The 21,322-nt window shown below is 48.1% G+C and overlaps 2 protein-coding genes across 4 annotated transcripts in view; both read left to right on the top strand.

Annotated features, from left to right (window-relative positions):
• Positions 1–21,322, top strand: part of LOC142771484 (bile acid-sensitive ion channel-like) — a 177,267-nt gene that overhangs the window by 81,317 nt on the left and 74,628 nt on the right. The window contains exon 10 of one of the 2 annotated variants that reach the window (XM_075872972.1): positions 12,021–12,084. The exons of the other annotated variant lie outside the window; for it this stretch is intronic. Within the exon in view, the coding sequence (XP_075729087.1) occupies positions 12,021–12,084 (64 nt within the window). The remainder of the gene's footprint in view (positions 1–12,020; positions 12,085–21,322) is intronic. 2 annotated transcript variants of the gene reach the window in all.
• Positions 4–8,135, top strand: LOC142771483 (uncharacterized). 2 transcript variants are annotated; one of them, XM_075872970.1, is made up of 8 exons: positions 1,696–1,959; positions 2,871–3,000; positions 3,130–3,305; positions 3,763–3,822; positions 3,894–3,953; positions 4,019–4,123; positions 4,179–4,292; positions 4,589–8,135. In XM_075872970.1, the coding sequence occupies exons 2-8, from the start codon at positions 2,885–2,887 to the stop codon at positions 6,748–6,750; spliced, it is 2,793 nt and encodes a 930-aa protein (XP_075729085.1). In that variant the 5' UTR covers positions 1,696–1,959; positions 2,871–2,884; the 3' UTR covers positions 6,751–8,135. The 2 variants fall into 2 exon arrangements, with proteins under 2 accessions (XP_075729086.1, XP_075729085.1); XM_075872971.1 differs by having other exon boundaries at positions 4–1,959; positions 4,019–4,292; positions 4,589–4,623.

Genomic DNA, 21,322 nt, shown 5'->3' with positions numbered 1-21,322 from the left:
AACATCCGCGCGCTTGCTTGCTTTTACTGTAAAACTTTTACTGTAAATTACTCTTAACTCGAATGCTGACGATCGAGCGAGCAGGTACTAAATGAATGATTTGAAAACTGTAAGACAACAAGAGCGATAGAAAACTGAACAATGCGAACACAACTGCTTGCGTTCCTGTGCTTTTGAATGTTTTCATCTCTTTCCGTCACGACGTTCTTACTAAAATGCAACTAATTTAACAGTGAACACATAATCGAAACAAAATGCGCGAAAATGTTTTATTTCTTCTCACTTTAAGGCTGATACTGGCATTTTTTACTTCTTTAAAACTTAGAATAATAAAGCGAGTTGACAATTGCTTCATAGCCTCGTAGGCAATATTTTTCAGGGAGAATATCCGAGTGAGAGGATGCTCTGCTCGACAAGAGAGTGCCGGTTAAATTGCAAGTCATGACGGCCCATATAACCCACAGGGTACAGGTGGGGAGGGGGATGTAACTGATATAGTTGCATGTTAACACCAGCTGATCAAAACTGGTCCGCACACTCCCCATCATCCACGCACACACACACACACACACACACGCACGCACGCACACACACACACACACGCACACACACACAAGGAGCCCCGTTCCACAGTCGACAAACATATGTTTACGTTCACACCCCTACAGCCGCTGGATGCAAACGTTGTTGCATCCAGGAGTCATGATACCACCTTCCCGTCGTGTCTTATCAGTAGTTTTTTTTAATTGCCAGCTTATCTCTAGTTTTCTTTGTGGGGTATCGAATTGGCGAGCGAGCGCCACGCCACACTCTTGGAGTGAACGGTCATAGTTGACACGGTCGGTACAAACCAACCAACATACATTTATTTAACTAATTTATAACGACGACATAGTCCGCCGAATCGATAGACCAATCGTTATCAACAACCTAGGACATCCGTTGTAGTGGCACGTAGCCCGAAGGAGTACGACCAAAAGCGTGGGTCCGGTCTTAGCGAGCCGCAGGGCACGCGTTAACCGTCGCCGTGGCGAGAACACGATACTGCTCAAGGTCGCAACACATTATTATAGTCTGTGGCAACACCAAATGCAGTACAGCCCGTTGCAAAGGCGCGGCGGGAAAGCAAATGGGCTTATCCACGCCACGGGCGAAAAGTACTACACAGGGTGCCATGAGCACGCCTCCTTGCTAAAGGTGATTCACGGAAACACCGGGACCAAGACCCGGTTGCTCGAGCGTAGGCAAAGACGCTCGCGTTGACTTCGGAGGGAGTCGGGTCGGCGTAGCTTGGCCACGCACAAGGACACGTACCGCCCTTTGGCCGAGCGTACGCAAAGGGGCAACAAAAGGTGAGCGTTCGCCTCGGGCGCGAGGCGCCGTCAGCTAAGTCCGACGAGCCCCGAGCGACGGGAGTCGACGGACGGAAAAGGGAATGCCTGCTCACCGCAAGCTGTCGCGGAGAATCTGACTCGCTCTCCGACGCGTGCACGCGAAATGACCCGAGAAACCCCGCGTGCGGCGCCACAATCGACATCCGCTACCGGGTGAGAGGGGTTAAGCATCACTCCTCGCTCTCCCAGTGCCGACAGACCATAGAGAAAGAAGAAGACAAGAGCGGACACTCCGCGAAACCTGGCCTCAGGAAGTGCGTCACGACTACGTAACGAACTAGTGCTCCCACCACACGTCAGAGGGCGCAAGCGCAAAAAAAAAACACAGTTATAATCAATGCAACAGAATTGTTTTCACAAATTAATAATTACACGCCCAAATTTGGTATGTTCTTTATACATAAAAACGATTTATTCAACACACCTTACGCGATTATTTTTCTTCAGCCGTACTGTCATAAACACCATCTACCCAGCGACAAGCCCATGCATGACTGACAGCGAGACGCTTTCGTCGCTTTCGTCAACGTCGGCTGCGTCGGCGTTTTCAAGCGTGAGATAACAGGTGAGGCACGTTTTCAAGCGAAGCTTGTTGAATGACATGTTGTTGGTCTTGTTGGGTCATTTTTTCAGAAAACGGTTACGCCTGCGCGAAAAAGACACCATGCAACAAACATAGAAAGATGCACACACACACGTTGCGCTTCGTGTGTGCGAGTTTGTTTCTTACGTGGCGTGTCATTCACGCAGTTGTAACCTTTTTCTGAAGCTTGTAAGGACTGGGAGGTTCGCTAAAAAGAAAGTTTGTGGCTCTATGCGGCGGTTAGACGGGAACATTGTGCAACGTATGCAGTATAGAAAAGGCGGCACGGCGTCAAGCCGAGGCGACGCGTGCTGCGTCTGCCACGGACGCGAGCGTCTGTGCGCTGAGCATAGCTGGGCAGCTAGGTCGTAGGCTCGGTGCAAAATATTGAGAAGCGTTTGTTGGGCCTCGCATGCTTCACGACGCATTTCCCGAAGGCTCGGAACACGAATAATTCTTGGTGTGCCGGAGGCAAATCTGGACTAGCCAAGTGGCCATCATCTTCGTTTCTTCGCTAGCCTTGTGCCACTAGTGCAAGCTGCCCACAAATTTTTTTGACGTTTCCAATATAATTTTACCGCACAAATTTCAACTACGATTTTTCTTCCCAATGTACTGCTGATACTGCGTACGCACGAAGGTGTTCTAATGTTCCCAGGCCGCGATACCATTGCATTACAAGGGATAGCGGCCTGGAAACTTCTGAAGATCTTTGTTCGTGGTCTTGACGTATATCTTTGTAAGTCAGAGTTTTATGGGTCAGAGATGTATCACTGGTTTTGTATTGTGCATCGATTAGCTAATCATTCAAAGGGGTTTGCTGGTACACTTATGACGTGCACATATCTTTTTTGTAATTTGACAGCGAAGCATCCACTTACTAACATTTTCAGACCGCGCTGACGCCATGCCGTCCGGCGGTCCAAGCTACGGCAGCTACTGCTGTGTATCGTGGTGCTTCAACAATGGCAGAACCCACAAGAAGCCTGGGACGAGTTTCTTCCGCGTACCACGGGACGGCAGGTGTGTTAAAGCTTTTGTATGGTTTGCATGTCTGTAGGCTTACTGTTCGTACTTGCTAAGTGAGGGTAACAATAAAAAATCACTATTCAAGCACTTCCCCTTTCAGCTGATAGTTCATTGCCAATGCAGGATGAAAGCATGGATGCAGTATGCTGGACGCGATGATCTCCTGAGTAAGCCGGCCAGCCTATTGTACGCAACGTACAGGGTTTGTAGCGACCATTTTACTGCTCAAAGTTTCATGGACCCTGGGCACACAAGGCTTACAAGAATGGCTGTTCCCAGTGTGCAACCAGCTGCACCATGTAAGTGATTGACTGAAACTCAAATATGTGCAATAGCAGCCACTTGTATTGAATCAGTGGCGACAGTTAACCGTGAAGATCTCTGTAGCCGATAGAGAAACCTCACTACAGAAGTAACACTTGGAAAGTCTTAAGTTCTGTGAATTGTGGGCTATTACCTTCCTAACAGCAGCTTTACATTTCTGTCATTTTTTGATGCTCTGGACCTGCGCAACTTGTTTTGAAAGACTTTAAAGGGCTATTTCACGTTATCTTCAAGCCTGAGTGCACATGTACGTATACCTTTCATCAGTGAAAGCTGCCACTGTTGATAATTCCAAAAATCACAAATTACTTGTTTCCTAGTTGGTGCCGTCTCTTTTCTTCCACGTTCGACCAATTTATGCGTTTGAAAGAGCTGTTTAAGCTTCCCCATGCTACAAGCTTTGTAACTTGTACCAACTGCACATATATGCAGGTTCTCTGAGCGTCGCTTCAAGTAGTGACTGTGACATGGCTGCAGAAGCTGCACTGCAAGGTGCGGATGAGCTTCAGTTTGTGTTATTATAAGCCTCTTACTGACACATTGTCGTAATTTCATCTCTTCAGGACCTGCGGTAGAGGCTTCAGAAAGCGGCTCCCACACATTGAGGTGCCCCGATGAACAGGGTGCGTTCAGTGTCGCGATTTCTTTTTTTTTTTACCCAAATTGACTGTTGACCAAACCTCTGCAGGTGGCAGCTCCCTTGTAGCTGGTGAAAGAATTTCTGATGATTTCGTCTTGCCGGAGAAAACCTTAACCAGTCGTTCAGCTGTCACAAAAGGAACTTGTGTGGCCGGTAAGTTGTATGTTCACTTCAACACCAGAGTGGATTGATATAGAGACTTCCGCAGGCCGCTCGCAAGATTGTTCCGACAGCATTGTCCGAGGCACTGAACAAGCTTCACAAGACCCTCCAGAAGACGTCTCCGCCAACAGCTCCACGCCTGAGTGCCTTAGAGAAAATGGTGACTATGCTTTTATTGCAGCAGTTTTTAATGTGCTATTTTATGTTTAGGACATTCTGAGGAAACTATCCTCAAAAGGACACTACGTGTGCACTTACAAAATGTAAGGGTGGGCTCTCAGTGATTTTCATTTTTTTTGTGCATTGTCAACATTGTGAATGGTTTGTTTTTAGGTAGTGGAATCGAAAACTTTGTACCACAGAAAGTTGTGCACCTTGGGTCTGAAAGAGCGAGGAAAGTGCTCGTATGGGATTAGTTGTTCTTCGCTTTTACATCAATTTTTTTGTTTATTGCAGTGCGTTCCTGTGTGCCAGCGACAATGTCTCCATCAATGAAGTACAAGCAAACCATTAAACATCTGCAAGCCAAAGTAGCAGCACAGCGGAAAACTATCAAAAGACTGCAGAGACAGCCTCACCAAGCACCGTCATCGACTACGAAGGCCCTTGAAGTTATCCGACCGCACGTCACCGAGGAGGTTTTTAAACTTCTTTCTGCACATGTTCGCTTGAGGCCCAAATGCAAGGGCAAGCGGTTTCCCGTGTGGTTCAAGAAATTCGCTCTTCACTTAAACTTCCGAGGTCCGCGAGCATACCGATTTCTGGCTCCGTATTTTTCTTTGCCCTCCCGGCGTTCATTAAGGAGGTGGCTAGCTAATGTAAAGATGACTCCAGGCATAATTCCAGGAATCCTTTCTTCCATTGCAACAAATACTCAAGCTTGGAATGAACGGGACCGAGTGTGCGCTTTAGTTTTCGACGAAATAGCACTCAAAAAGAATTTGTACTATGATGCTTCAAGAGACGTTGTCCAGGGTTTTACAGATGATGGCACTCATCGCACTTCAACCATCGCTGATCGAGCACTGGTTTTTCTTCTTGTTGGTGTTTCGAGAAAGTGGGTTCAACCGGTTGCTTTTACTATAGGGCACACATCAACACCATCATCTGTTATGCATAACTTGCTGGTGTCACTCATTTTGGAGCTTAGGAGCATTAATATTGCAGTGAAAGCAGTCATTTGTGACCAGGGCAGTTCAAATGTAAGTCTCGCTAACCAACTAAAAGTGACTGTAGCAAAGCCTTTTTTTGAAGTTAATGGTGAGCGGGTATATTACATTTTTGATGTTCCGCATTTAATTAAAACAACGCGCAATAATGTCCAAGCACACAAGTTATACATTGGGGATGACATCGTTAACTGGTCGCACATTGTAAGCCTTTACCAATCCTCACATGAGTTGCGGTTGCGATTGGCTCCAAAGTTGACTGAACGGCACGTTCATCAGAAACCTTTTTCTAATATGAAGGTCAGCAGAGCAACTCAGGTCTTCAGTGCATCAGTTTCGATTGCTATCACGGCAATGGTGTATGCGAAGGTGCTGCCTGCCTCGGCCATCACTACAGCTCAATTTTGTGATCGTATGGACAGGATTTTCGATGCCTTGAACAGCTCGAGTAAAAAAAGAACTTCGCAAAAGCTGCGGCATGCAATCATGAAAAATGATTCAGAGCTGATTGACTTCCTCCGAGGCCAGCTTCCCTGGATTGCATCATGGCAGTTTGTTGGCAGACGTCAACCACAAACCATCGTAGGTTGGCAAATTACAATTCAGGCAATTTGTCAACTATGGGACGACCTCTCCAAAAATTACAATTTTGAATACCTGTTAACACGCAGGCTTCAACAGGATCCTCTGGAGAACATATTTGGCCACATTAGGCAAAAACAGGGTTGCAACACCAACCCCAATGTAGCACAATTTATTTGTGGCCTGAAGCACATCTGCATAAGAAAACTCTTCAAGCTGTCAGAATACGGAAATGTCGAGGATGATGAATGTGACCTCCTCCAGGAACAGCTGTCGCCATTCTCCCTCACCAGTGCGTCTCTTGTGGATAATGAGGAGTGTGCACAGCCACAGCCTGACGACTTTCCCGCTCTAGACGATCTCTCTGAACTTGCGACAAACATTCACTCCCATATTATCGATGACTCCGCTGCATATTATGTAGCTGGTTTTCTCATCAAACACTTCCTTCGGAATGCATGTGACGGTTGCAGTTGCCCACAGTTACTGAAAGACGACAGTGAGACGCTTAAGGGTACCCACCAGTATTTCACAATGCTCAAAGCATACCACGTCCCCAGCAAACTTTTTGGGAATCTCACTGTGCCATCAGAAGCAGCTTTTGCATACGTACAACAACTTGAATCTCGCTTTCTTGCCATAATTGAGGCCACTGCACATCACCTGAAAGTGTGCGATGTTTTGTATCACCATCTGTCAAGTGTTGGCGATTTTCATTTCTGCTCTGCTGGGTGTCGCGCTAAGTTTCTGAAAATGTTTTGCCGGGTTCGTTTATGTTGGCATGTGCGTTTTGTGAACCGAAACTTAGACAGGGTTAGGTTCCAGTCTTCAATCTCGGGCATGCAGCTTGACAAGTTCAAAGGTTAGCAATTAGCGGCGGGTTTACACTAAAGTATTGGAGTTGAGCCGAATCCTGCAATAGCTTTGTTATGTTATTACTTCGTTACAGCAGACTTCATTATGGTCTTATATGCTTATATTCAGTTCAACTGGACTAACCACTCCTTCGTTGCATTCATTGTTTTGGTTACCCGCTATGAGGAGTACAAACACTGTGTATTCGCTCGAAGTGATTTGCATAACCTTAAAAAGAATGTTGGGCATCCTGTCTGTATTTTTTGTAGCAAATACGGGCGAACTGTACACTTTACTGTGGGTCGCTTGGTCACTGTGTATGCTTTATCTCTCCAGCTCAAGTAATATATCGATAACAAAACCGCTTGTTGAAATGTCTTCGAGCGGGTAAGGAACACAGTATGAAGTGGGCACGGTTCATGTTATCACGCTTTTCGTATTTTAGCTTCTCATCAACCTCCTCATCTTGCCCATCAAAATTTTCAAAAGAATACCCAAACTTGTAGTGTTTGATGGGGCTGCGGACGCTGCCATTTTATTTTTATATAGCTTGTGAGTGATAACGTACGATGTAGAGCCTTTGTGAAAAATAATGAGCCAAAGTGGTTTCCTTCTGCTATTTATTAGCCCTGTAATACCGCTCTCGTAGCACCAATTAAAGTCCACAATTCTGGATAAAGTGATGACTACAATCTATTTTAGCTCGCAAGCGTCACAGCAACACCCAAACGCAAATCACTTGGGATCTTAAGTTTTTGATGAAGGCGACGCATAACAAAAGCCACAAGACCTGCCAGTGTTGTAGCATAAAGTTTGTCTTTCACGTAGTGAGCAAGCTGCAAAGCCCTACCTTTCTGAGGACAAGCAGGCATCAAGTCTGCTTTTTTTCATTTTGGACTAGCTGTTCTTAAGCACAGCCAGCACACTGCACCTTTGCCTTTCTGTTATATTGTGTCGTGTGGTTTCTGTGCGCTCTTTTTTTCTATGCATTATTTCAGTTAAGCCCAGGCGTGATTCGCGACTTCATTGCTGTGTATATGTCACTTCTTCCTTCTTCATCAGCATTGTGCGCTATGTTTTTGCCATAGATCCTTAGTTACCCACTGGCCCGGTGTGTCATACTTCACCAGTTTCTCGGCTTCTGCCAACTCTAGCGATGTGTGCGTTGTCTGTGTTCTCTATGTATTTGTTACAATATTTGTTACAATTTATTTGTAAGGCGAGATGCATTTGTTGTCTACCTTTGTCATATTGTGCTTTTTATATTCTCATACTCTACCTTGCCTTTGAATAAAACATTGCGGATGCTCTGTTTCTTTGACTGATATATACATTGATCACTTGTTCCAAAAGAAAAACACAAGCGCGATGAATAAAACGATAGTGAATTATCATTACCTGCATCTCTTTTTTTTATAACTTAATCAAAATAAAAATTACGTCACGACCGATTCGCACGAACCACTGAACAAAACAAAACAGGGAATCGCTAAATCAAAACGACCTACAAAAACTATCCATTTGGGCGATGAATAGTGGTCTGAAATTATGAACTTACGACATAGCCAAACGTCGGTTATGCAAAGTAATTCAAAAGTTGCGCCAGTGAAACCGAAACCGGAAGCGCAAGCCACTTGCTCTCATCAACCACTAGGTGTGCTAGAGTCGATTGGGCCGCTGGGGTCTACGGGAGTGTCCACTCTTCACCTTTTTTATTTCTCTATGGACAGACAGCGGAGGAGGGGAGTCATGCCGGGACATGAGAACGGCAGAAAAGGCGGAAAAGCCCGCGCAAAGGCAGCGGGCTGGCTTCAATTCCCACACCACACACAATACGACCATATGCTCCATGACAAACACAATAACACGACAAACATACAATAACTCACCCAAGGCGGCGTCGCCAACGCTTGACTTACCACGAGGGTCCCCGACGCGCAGGCCGCGGTTCCACGCGCCGACGACCCACGCTAGAGACAACCATTCACGGCAACCACCACGCGCTGAAGAGACTCGGTTGGTTAGTGGTTCGTAAGGAAGAGGAAAAAGGCACCTAATTTCTGTCTGCCTCATGGGCGACACGGCGCAGTGCCTTGAAGGGGTGGGGGTAAGAAGGATAAAAAGAACAGAAGGAAATAGATGAAGAAATAGAGAGGCAAGCGACGGAAAATAGGAGATAGGAAAGTGGGGATCCGGTCGAAGCAGTCCAAGGACGGGGCACCACATTGCGAGAGCTGCACGGCGTCAGGAGACCGCGGAGGGCGAACCAGTCGGCGGGAGCTACGCTGGCGTCGGGCACCACCGACCAGCTTGAAATCCCGCGAGCGAATCCGCCGAAGAGACTCGCTCAACTCTCACACGGCACCAACGCTTGCCTTCCGCCAGGAGACACCGCCAGCGCTACCACTAACAACCATGATGATGATAGTGGTGCTCACCGCGAACACAACGCCATTTATCGCCTGGTGGTTGTAACCCGAAATGCGGCTTTTGAGCAAGACACGTGCGCCACGCAGCGCAAACAACTTTACAGGGGGTGTCAGCACCCCAACATCTAACAGCTGCATTTAAGTCCTTGGCACCTTTGTCGTTAGTTACGGTTATTTCCGAAAACTATCGCGTTGTGGTGTCGTGAATTCTCCCGCAATGCCATGTGTAACTGATGTTCGCTTTCATAAAACAGCTCGAGCATCCCTTTCATTGAGGAAGTTCGGCTGCCTGTGGTCATTTGCGGAACGGCACAAGGCTCAAACTTAGATCAGCAAGACTTGCAGAATTAAAAAGGTGCCGAAGAGCAGCTAGTGGGCGACAAGACCTTATATTTGAAACAAATATATACATGGTACTCGAGGTTGATGAGCTGAAAGATGCCGATGAGTCATAGCGACGAGAGATATGCACGATTTTGCATTTAGTGGAATTTAAGAACCTTAGGCAATGTGAGCACCAGTTTGATGTTATTGAAGCATGAAGTTATGCTAATTGATTATTTTGCGGTATAAAACAGAGTCGTCAGCAAATAGCTTAATGAAACTATTAATAACAGTAAATAAGTTATTCATGTAAATAGAAATAACAATGGGCCCAAGTTGGGGACGCCCAATTTTACGTCACAAAGCGGGGATGTAAAACCGGTCTGTTCACAAAGATGCTGAGCATAACGGGCGAAAGGGCCCTCGACCACATCATATGGGAATATGCTAAATCAAATATAAATTGTAGAGAGGCCTGCAAAGTCCTGCTGCGGAAGAAGCCGCGAGGAGTCGGAATCTCTTCGCCTGCTTCTAATCGCGCAGGAATGGGGCCGTCTGGCGCCAAAAGCATGGCTATTTTTGCGATGACAGCCAGCGTGCCGCAGCCCTTTGAAGTAATTTATGAGAAGCGGAGATAAAGAACCTCGGAAATTGGTAGTTGTCGCGCTGGTCATAAAAAGTATAAAAATGATTAGTAGAATGTATAAAGAAGTAAAGCAGTACGTCATTGAACGTTACTTTTCTTAACATCGCGACTGGTTACTCTCCTGGCTCATGCAGGTGGGACTCATCTGATGACAATGGCATCCTTCAGAACCTCTCGTTTGTTTCGTCGCATGACCTAAAGTTAGCGTGATAGCTAGGCAGTCGTACATATGGATCAAATGAATAGCGATGTGCTTTTTATGCATTTTGAAATCAAGACAGTAAGCAAGCAGACAATCGGGTCTCTGTTCTGCGATAGGAATTGTGCGAGGTCTACTACACAGAAGTAGTATTATTTATCTAATAATGCATATATGTGTGTTGGATGTGCTTTATTTTTAGATGTACCTTTAATTTCAATCGTGTTGTGTGACCATTTTACTAAAAAAAACTGCACAAAGGTGGACAATGCAAATTTGAATTACGCGCATTTGGCGCACCGTTCGATGGTGGCGTATACTGGTGGCGTCATCGCAAAAGCAACCACCGTTGTCCCTTTGGTTTGCTGTCAAGACGGCCCACTGCCCCATTCCAGTACACCACAGCGGAAGTGCCGGCCTCCATCACTTAGAAAGGAAACATGAAGCTGTCATCATCATCATGCAGCACAGTTACAAATTGAGTACGGTAGGACATTCTGGCCAGTTCGCGAAGAAGTAAGCCATGAGGCACTTTGTCAAAAGCTTTAGCAAAATCTAAAAATCAGGTGCAACGCTCTGGAGGATAGCGATACTTGCAATGAACGCGTTCACACCAAGAAATAGTACGATGATTTTTCTATCTGAGACGCCTTTTCTTTTCGTCTTTGGGCTTAGTAATGAATGAAGATATGCTTTGTGCGTCAGAGATAAAGACGCCTCGTTATACAGATAACATAGCCTCTCTTTGTTCTCACTTCTTAATCTTTTATTTGTAGCCTTTCGCGACGCAATGTGTGCGCGTTCATGCTCGTCTCGCACGAGTGTTCACAACGATGAGATGTCACACATTCCTCACCGACTTGCTTGCATATATAGCTTCCACAGCGTTGTTGCACCTCATGTATGAAGCGGAGTATAGTGATGGCCGCCGCTGATTTCGTTCGTTCAAAACACAGCTGAGAGTTCACGGCGCGCGATGCGCTAACGACGTTTTCTGTTCTTTATTTATTTCGCGGCCTCTACAGCTTGCAAAATTATGGTATATTCTTCACCGCGAATAATGCAATGGGGGTTTCCTAGGACGCTCTCGAACTTTGAAAGTCACACATCTTGCCTAAAGTGAATGTTTAGCGATTTAGCAAAATGTTTTTATTTAACAAATTAACTACAAATAATTCAGTAGTTCGCAAGGTAACTGTAAGCAGTGGGCTAGTATAAAAAATGGTGAACTCTGAAGATATTTGTTGCTTCTGAAAAAGCCTAACTGACAGCTGGTTCAGTAGCAGAACTAATCAAAGTCTTTTGCAGTCGTCCAAACATCTTTTCGAAGCTCAGCGCACAAATGAAGATCTTATGTACATTTTTAGACTATGCACAGTTTAGCCAAAAGCAAGCGAGCTCTGAGGAGGCACCACGGTCTTGAAATCTTGTTTTTTTTTTTTGAGTAAATATGTTGGTCACAATACTACATGGGGTATACGAAAAAGGTGTAAATTTTATGGGCGAAATCTAGAATGGTCGAGCGCCATGTTTGCGACACTTGGCACAGAATGTCCCTTATACACGAGACACGACGGCAACGGCTGAAACCCATCAAAAGCGTCCGCATATGACACGTTGCATGTCGAAATGCTGCATCTTGAAAGAACAGTTTTCGATGTCTTGTGCATTACTTTCTGCATAGGGAGAGCCAGTTCGAGACGTCCGTCACTCAGGACCCCTGGCCTGACGAGATCCTCTTCATGCAGGCAAGCGAACTTTTTTCTCGCGTATCTCGGAAAGTGCAGAGGTGAGCGAAAGGGCTCGTTGTGAAAAATGGTCGAGTTTCAGCGGAGCTCGGTTTGAGCGCGAAGAAAAAAGACGCTACGGTCAAGGAGAAAAAAAGACGACAGTATCGCTAACTTCCAACTTTTGTTTATTGCGTGACCCTAAATCACATTATAAAGCTCACCTTGCTGCACACATATGACGCCGCTGACATGACAAATCGTAAGTGTGGCACAGCACACGTTACCTGAATCTAGCTAAAAGGTGATATCAGATCACCGATTTTATATCAACACTTAACAGCACACGCGCCAGAAAATCCAGCTCTTTTTCAATTAAGGCTACGGATGGCGCACCCAGCTTCGCACATTTTGCGGCACTTCAACTATCTCTCGTGTCAACTGGCGTGTGACGCCATGTGTGCGGCGTCACATGCGTAGCAAGGAGAGATATATAGTTATGGGCTCACGCAATAAACAAAAGTTGGACGTTGGCGCTCATACTGCCGTCTGGCACTTCTTGACCGTAACATCTTTTTTTTTTCTGGACGCTCAAACTGAGCAGCGCTAAATCTATGTCATTTTATTATGCACCAACTCACCCAGTTGCTGCAGCAGTAAACTTCTCGTTGTGAAGTTGACGCTGCTTAGTGAATTGTTATTCCTTGTCAGACGAACCGAACAACTATCGCAATCCTCGTAAGCGGGGGTTTGCCGCAAAAATCGCGTAAGTCCCACTATACTCGCCACTGGTCCACTGAAGTGAAGAAGGTGACACTTAAAACTAATGTGCCACATCTCACTGCTCACAACTGGTCCGGGAAAAATGAAGAATGCTAATGCGTACGGATTTCCTTGTGGCTTCGTGCTACAACGGGCGGTGGTCTTCTTTTCCTTTCTTAACCCTTACGCCATTTGCGGGTTTCCGCAGAACTCGTTTGCATTAGTTGTGTGCTTCCACTTGTCGATGAATTCGCCCTGCCAAATGCTCGCTCCCCAAGTAGAACAGAAGGAGGGAGTGTAATGCAGAGCATGGTCACACAGTATTGCAAGGAGGTGAAGGTGCCGCAAGGGGAAGAGGGTGGTACAGTACTACAAGAAATGGAACAGGAGGCGACGAAAGGAGACGGGATGGACAAAGCATACCATCACCAACCTGACTGCGGTCACTGCAGGGCAAGGACCTGTTTCATGTTCAGCCTTTCAACCTGGTCCTGCGATCGCTGCTGTCACGTTTACCCGCAAGCTTCTTATGGCGAATTCCACTGGGAGAGCAGGAGCACTCAAAAGCACGCTTCAAGTGCTCTCTTCAGAGCCGGCGTGTTTCAGTGGTCGAACAGGTGCAGGAGCACTGCCATCCATTGGTAGAGCGACGCTGCTTTTGCTGCACTGAGAGCAGCCAGGAGCAGTTTGCAGTGTTCTTGCCTGAAAAGCGGAGTAGGCGCATTACGACGAATCACGTGGTATTGAACGTCACAGCCTCCCAATATTTCATCAGCCAGCGAGCGCGGCGGCATTGGTAGCAACCATGTGCAGTTTGACACCGCTGTTTTGCACTAATGGCTACGATGAGAGCTGGACGTTTGCCGAATGAGTCATTGCACAAGCATACTAGGTATTATGATAATGAAGAATATGTGGCTAACCGATTTCACGCGTATTTTGCTGCTGCCCCACAAAGTATATGCCGGGGTTTCGAATGTTTCAGTCACGTGGTCTCCCTACTCGTCACCCTCTCACTTGCCCTCCGGGAGCGCGGCGCATTCCAGTGGCAGGTTGAGTGGCCCTGCTCTCAGTGCCCTGCCCCTCTACTGCTGTTCTCTCAATGGTATTCATCATTAGTTTCATCTGCCCACGTACCTAGCTTGCTGCCCCCCTTGCGAGTGTTTTCTTGCAGACTGTTGCTTTTGAAGATACACTAAAGAAGAAAACGCTTTTTTTTTTGCGTATTACTGAAGTACAATTTCACAAATCCGAAAACACCACTCTAACCGCGACACGACCTTTGGTAAGCGAGAAAACACCCGAAAAGAAACTGCGGGTCGAGACACCCTTTTGAGTTTCCTGCATCAAACACTGAGACATCATTGATTTTCAAAGGCGTCTACTGGGTCCTACGTAGCTTATAATCGATAAAATTGAAGTACATGCACTGTATACTTTGGGTGCCATACACTTAGTTCACGAAGTCTCAAAATATTTCATCAATCCAATGCCGCGAAAATACGAAAAATACATTGTGGAATTTCTGGCGTCACACGCGGAAATTACGGCTCGAATTTTAAAAATTAATCCTGAACCTTGAATTTCTCCTCTAATAATGAACTTGCGGCAGTGAAACTACAGTGTCTAGAAATATACTGCCTAGTGTGCTGAGCGCGGGCTGGAAAATGGCCCCGCAGCTGATGACTGCCGGCGGCGCCCGCATGGTGCGCTGCTGTGCGAGTGGGTGCATTTGCGTTATTCCTTGCTCTCCGCAAGCGCTACAAATCCTGCAAGAGGCCGAGCCGCGCAAGGCCAACTATTATATTCCTGCATTTTCAGAGTGTTTTTTACATAATGCTTCATTGTATAAGAACTACTCGATTGCTTTCACAGTACTGGCGCTTTGCAATATCAAATGAAGATCATTTCGTGGCATACATTTCGCCATCAACCACTGCCCGAAAAAAAAAACGCAGATCCCACGTAACTTGTGAATCAATGCTATGCAAGGTGACTCTTTTATTAAGTGTGTTATGGCGTTTATTAGCCGGCATACAGCGAGTCTACACAATGGCGACAGAAACGGCCAAGCACCGACTCTCCGCGCGAGCGGCGTCCTTGTTGGGTAGCTCCACTAGAAAGCACTTGAGAGTTCGACCCATTACAGTGTTCGGCGGCTTCTCTACAATTACCCCGGGGTTGAAGAGGGAGCCGCCTGGCGACCTAACAGCTTGTCACTACGAGCGGGTCATAGTAAGCCTTCAGGCGCTCCACGTTGACTATGTCGCGCCCACGGCGGCACATGTCCGAAGATTGTTCAATTGGCTCGATAAGATAGTTGACTGGAGATGTGCGCTCGATCACACGGTAGGGACCTTCCTATTTCGGGAGTAGTTTGGAAGAAAGGCCAGCTACAGAGGTCGGGATTGAAAGCCATACAAGGGAACCAGGAAGGAACGTGGGCTCAGAAGTGGCGGAGCCATCACGAATACTCTTCTGCCGCTCTTGCTCATGCGTCGTAAAAGTCTTGGCAAGCTCGCGACACTCTTCAGCAAGCCTGGCGGTCTCGGAAATAGGTGTACATTCAGATGGATCCGGCGTGTACGGGAGTATCGTGTCGATGGTGTGTGACGGGTGCCTTCCGTACAGCAAAAAGAAAGGTGAAAAACCAGTCGTGCTCTGAGGGGCGGTGTTGTAGGCGTAGATGACAAAGGGCAGTATGGTATCCCGATTCGTGTGGTTGGCGGCGACGTACATCGACAGCATGTTGCCGAGGGTGCGGTTAAAGCGTTCGGTCAGACCATTCGTCTGCGGGTGGTAAGCAGTAGTTTTGCGGTGGACAGAATGGCACTCAGTGAGAATGGCGTCGACGACTTCTGACAAGAAGACACGGCCTCGATCGCTGAGAAGCTCCTGGGGTGGACCGTGGCGCAGTATGAATCGATGTAGCAGGAAGGACGCAACATCACGCGGAGTAGCCGCAGGGAGAGCGGCGGTTTCGGCGTATCGCGTTAAATCATCTACGGCGACGATGGCCCAGCGGTTTCCAGTGGACGTCAGAGGGAGTGGTCCATACAAATCGATACCTATGCGCCCAAACGGACGGTCAGGGCAAAGTAACGGTTGCATACCGGCTGGCGACATGTGTGCAGACGGTTTTCGGCGTTGGCAAGCGAGACAGGAGCGGACGAACTGCTGGACGTAGCGGTACATCCCGCGCCAGAAGTAGCGTTGTCTAATGCGATGGTAGGTTTTGAATACCCCAGAGTGCGCGCACTGTGAATCAGAAAGGAAGGATTCACATATCTCCGACCGCAGACTGCGGGGTATCACGAGTAGCCACTGCCGGCCATCGGCGTCGTAATTGCGTCGGTGTAGGAGGCCGTCACGAATGGCGAAGTGGTGAGCTCGACGACGCAAGGCACGCGTGGATGGCGTTGCGGACGGATCAGAGAGCAAGTCGATCAGTTGGGCGATCCAATTATCCTTTCGCTGTTCGGTAGCGATGATGTCAACATCGATGGCAGAAACAGCAATTGAGGTTACTGAACAGGGCACGTCGTCTTCAGGCAGAGGGGAGCGCGAGAGGGCGTCGGCGTCAGCATGCTGTCGTTCGTTGCGGTAGAGCACGCGGATGTCGTAGTCTTGTAAGCGAAGAGCCCAACGGGCGAGGCGGCCTGAGTGATCCTTCAATGATGACAGCCAGCATAGTGCTTGATGGTCGGTGACGACATCGAATGGGCGACCATACAAATAAGGTCGAAACTTTGTAAGAGCCCAGACGATCGCCAGGCACTCTTTTTCCGTGACGGTGTAGTTTGTCTCGGCTCTCGTGAGCGTACGGCTTGGATATGCCACAACATAATCAGGGAACCCGGGTTTGCGCTGCGCCAGGACAGCGCCGAGGCCTACACCACTGGCGTCCGTGTGCACCTGTGTTGGGGCCGTAGGGTCGTAGTGGCGGAGAATGGGAGGAGACGTCAACAAATGGCGGATCTTCAAGAACGCGTTGTCGCACTCTGACGACCACGAGTTGAGGGGCCCGTTACTTCCAAGGTGCTTCGTCAGCGGTGATATAATCGTGGCGAAGTTTCGTATGAAGCGTCGGAAGTATGAGCACAGGCCCACGAAACTACGCAGTTCTTTGACGGATGCAGGTTTTGGGAATTCGGCCACGGCCCGAAGTTTGGCTGGGTCAGGAAGAATGCCATCCTTGGACACAATGTACCCTAGGATGGTGAGTTGGCGTGCTGCAAAGCGGCACTTCTTCAGATTTAGTTGCAAGCCGGCATCGCTCACACGTGCGAAAACTTCTTTTAGACGTTGAAGATGGGTGGAGAAATCTGGAGCGAAGACAACAACGTCATCGAGGTAACACAAGCACGTGTGCCATTTCAAGTTGCGCAGAACGGTGTCCATCATGCGCTCAAATGTCGCAGGTGCATTACACAGACCAAACGGCATGACGTTGAATTCGTACAAGCCGTCGGATGTGACGAAGGCAGTCTTCGGTCGAGCGTCATCAGCCAGGGGTACTTGCCAGTATTTCGAGCGCAGATCGAGCGAAGAAAAAAATTGGGCTCCGTGAAGGCTGTCAATTGCGTCGTCTATGCGCGGCAGTGGGTAGACATCCTTGCGAGTGATCTTATTGAGCCGTCTGTAGTCCACACAGAACCGCACAGAACCATCTTTCTCCGCAACAAGAACAACAGGAGACGCCCATGGACTGTCCGAGGGCCGAATGACGTCGCGTCGGAGCATATCGTCAACCTGCTCGTTAATTTCCCGGCGTTCAGCAGGCGACACGCGGTATGGACGTTGCCGTAATGGTGGATGGGCACCAGTGTCGATACGATGCGTAACAGTGGACGCGCGACCGAGAAATCTTCGCCCGACATCGAAAGAAGAACGGTATTCTTGCAACAGGTCTAGAAGCTGGGAACGCTGTACTTACGTAAGGTTGTCATCAATGTATGGGCCAAATACATCAGGAGATGATGGGTCAGAAGTAGAAACAGCACTGATGGTACGCGAATCGGGACAACGCGAGTCTTCGTGTACGTCCAGGACTTGTGCGTCGTCGACTGGTTCCACTCTGCCGAGACATTCCCCTCGAACCAAGGTAACAGTGTACGCGGATGGGTTGGTTACGAAAATAGCGGCGTTGCCCTGGGTGATTTGCATGGTCACGAAAGGTACTAGCAACCCTCTCCTTCTGGAAGCACGGTAGGATGGCGAAACGAGTGCAATTGTGTCGGAGAGACCGGTGCAGTAGACCGATACACCCATCGTCGAGCTTGGAGGCACTATAGTATCGTCTTTCACAAGAATCTTGCTCAGTGTCGAGGGACCGTCTTCTGGCGTCAAATGCGAGAAGGGCGAGAGTTCAATTTCGGCGGTGGCACAATGAATGACGGCGTCGTTGCGGGAGAGAAAATCCCATTCCAGGATGACGGCATGAGAGCATGCAGGAATGATGATGAATTGGGCGACATACAGAACGTCCTGAACGACAACGCGATCTGTGCAGCCTGCTGTAGGATTAATACGATGTGAGCTAGCGGTACGAAGGGACAGTCCAGAAATCGGCGTCGTCACTTTTCGAAGCAAGCGGCAAAGGTTTTCGCTCATAATTGATACCGCAGCTCCAGTGTCAATAAGAGCAGATGCATAAACACCGTCCACAAGCACGTCAATGACATTAGATGGGCGGCTCTGAGGGCTTTCACAATGCGATAGCGTCGCAGTCCTTGCCTCTTGGACTGCGACGACTAGTTTTCCCGCTCATGAGCAGAAGAACTTGGCCGCATGGGGGACAGAGACCGACGTCGTGGAGACGGCGACCTTCGAGCAGACAGACCTGGGCGAGACGACAGTGGCACAGACGGCAGTTCGTCGTTATACGAACGGCTAAGGTGGCCAGCAACAGGAGAAGAAATGGGAGCCGGCTGTACTCGAGAGCAATAACGGGCTACGTGACCGGCATAACCGCAAGCAAAGCAGATGGGCCGGTTGTCGGATGTGCGCCATCGGTTTGCCGGGGTGGGTCTCGGCCGGAACGGTGGCTGGAAAGGCTGCATGGTGGGCTGAAGATGAGGCTGAGGGGTTGCGCCAACATACGCAGCCTGCATACCCGCTGCAAAGGACGGAGGTCGTGCGGCAGCTTCGGCGTAAGTCAGTGGTGCAGGCGCTTGAACGACTGGAAGCGGCCTTGCGACCACTTGGGCGTAACTTGAGGGCGCAGGGGCCGGAAGTTGTTGCGGGTGGTACGCAGGCATGACCTCCGCTATTTCCTTCTCAATCGCTCGGCGGATGGGTGGAAGAATAGTAGTTGCCGATTGTTGAACAGCCGGTGGGTGGGCAAAGGGAAGGAGAGAGAACTGGCGCGCGATTTCCTCACGGATGAAGGACTTTAGGTCTGCCAGCAGCGCCACCTGATCACATCTCGCCTCCAAGCCAGCAAGCCCTGCTTCTCGTGGTGTAGAGCGACGGGTCCTCGAACGCTGCCGGTGGAGCTCCTCGCAGCTCTGGCACAGCGTGATGAGCTCAGCTACTGTGCCTGGGTTTTTGGCTAGCAGCATCGTGAAGGCATCATCGTCAATGCCCTTCATGACGTTCCGGATCTTGTCTGATTCGGACATGCTGTCGTTGGTTTTCTTGCACAGGTCCAGGACATCTTCAATGTAACTGGTGAATGATTCACCGGCCTGCTGAGCACGTTCGCGTAAGCGTTGCTCGGCTTGCAGCTTGCGAACGGCAGGGTGGCCAAAAACGTTGGTGATAGCAGTCTTGAAATCGGACCAGGTTGCGAACTCGCACGCGTGGTTGGTGTACCACAAACTTGCAACGCCCGCAAGGTAGAACACCAAGTTTGTCAACTTGCCGTCCTCGTCCCATTTGTTGGGGACGCTCACGCGCTCGTAAATGGCGAGCCAGTCCTCCACGTCAGTGCCATCGGCGCCCGTGAAGATGGGTGGATCGCGGATCCTGGGGACACCGGGACAAGGGGGTGGCATGGGAGGAGGCGTTTGCTGAGAGGCGTTGTGGGACATGGTAGATTGCAGGGTACGTGAGCGTAGTTCCAAGGGCATCGAAGGGGATCGTAGCACTCTCCACCAATTCGTTATGGCGTTTATTAGCCGGCACACAGCGAGTCTACACAATGGCGACAGTAACGGCCAAGCACCGACTCTCCGCGCGAGCGGCGTTCTTTTTTGGCAGACCCACTAGAAAGCACTTGAGATTTCGACCCATTACAGTGTTCGGCGGCTTCTCTACAAGTGAAACATTATGAAGTCGCGCTAAATATATGCGAGAAATTGGATAGTCAACACTGGAACCAGCATTGCCATTTCACGAACATTTGGCTCTTCTTGCAAAGTATTTCGAAGACCCTAAGTTAAGGGAACGATTCTGAGGGCACCCAGACGTAGGCAATTCGATAGATAGATAGATAGATAGATAGATAGATAGATAGATAGATAGATAGATAGATAGATAGATAGATAGATAGATAGATAGATAGATAGATAGATAGATAGATAGATAGATAGATAGATAGATAGATAGATAGATAGATAGATAGATAGATAGATAGATAGATAGATAGATAGATAGATAGATAGATAGATAGATAGATAGATAGATAGATAGATAGATAGATAGATAGATAGATAGATAGATAGATAGATAGATAGATAGATAGATAGATAGATAGATAGATAGATAGATAGATAGATAGTCACAGTGGTTGCAGTACGCAATGAAAATCATTTTAAAAACCATTGACAGTATAACCACCAGAGTTATTGTTTAAAATGTGCTTTGTTCTTGAGAGAAAGAATTATCACAGAAGACCCAAAAACCTTTACCTCTTAGCCTGCATTCCATTAGGATTCAAGTGAAAACAAAGAATGATAACATGCCAATGAACAATTCGACACTCGCCGCATATGATAATCAAAACGCTGTTGGAAATGGAGTCCGACGTTGAAATGGGAGAAAAATGAGTGAATAAAATTCGAAAGAGTTTTTTTTCATTTTTTGAATAAATATTGATATTTAAATTATGCCTAAACGGCGAATTCGTTCCTGACACCGTTCACCCTAATGCGGAAAGATAGTTCGATGGAGTCACTCTCAGAATGCTTTTCTCACACGACAGCCTTGGGATTCTGTCTGCTCCCTTGATCGTACTTTTTCATTCAAGAAACCGTGCTGGATCCGTTACTGCGGGGAATAAGAAACCTTTTCCTTGTCCGACCGATAACCTCTTTGACACAGCGGCACAATACACGTCCTGTCTTCCGCTTAGCTTTTAACATCTCAGAGTGTTGTAGTGTGGCGCCGTTGAACTTCACGGTAATTGAGACGGCAGCTGTCACGCACTGATTTTAAACGCAAGGCTCCGGCAGCAACAGGACGAGAGGAATTTCGCGCGTTCGTGCACGCTCTCGACACGCAGCGCCGTTTGTGGCATCTGAGTGCAGTCATCACATGCGGGGCCACCCATCTC

This window comes from Rhipicephalus microplus, chromosome 9 (assembly GCF_043290135.1).
Source record: "Rhipicephalus microplus isolate Deutch F79 chromosome 9, USDA_Rmic, whole genome shotgun sequence".
Lineage (NCBI taxonomy): Eukaryota > Metazoa > Arthropoda > Arachnida > Ixodida > Ixodidae > Rhipicephalus > Rhipicephalus microplus.
This window is presented reverse-complemented; position numbering and strand designations above follow the sequence as displayed.

Excerpts from the sequence above, each read along its gene's own strand:
- LOC142771483 (XM_075872970.1), top strand. The coding sequence starts at position 2,885 with ATGCCGTCCGGCGGTCCAAGCTACGGCAGCTACTGCTGTGTATCGTGG. Across the intron at positions 4,124-4,178 it reads AAAAGGAACTTGTGTGGCCG|GCCGCTCGCAAGATTGTTCC; the intron begins GTAAGTTGTATG and ends AGACTTCCGCAG. Across the intron at positions 4,293-4,588 it reads TGAGTGCCTTAGAGAAAATG|TGCGTTCCTGTGTGCCAGCG; the intron begins GTGACTATGCTT and ends TGTTTATTGCAG.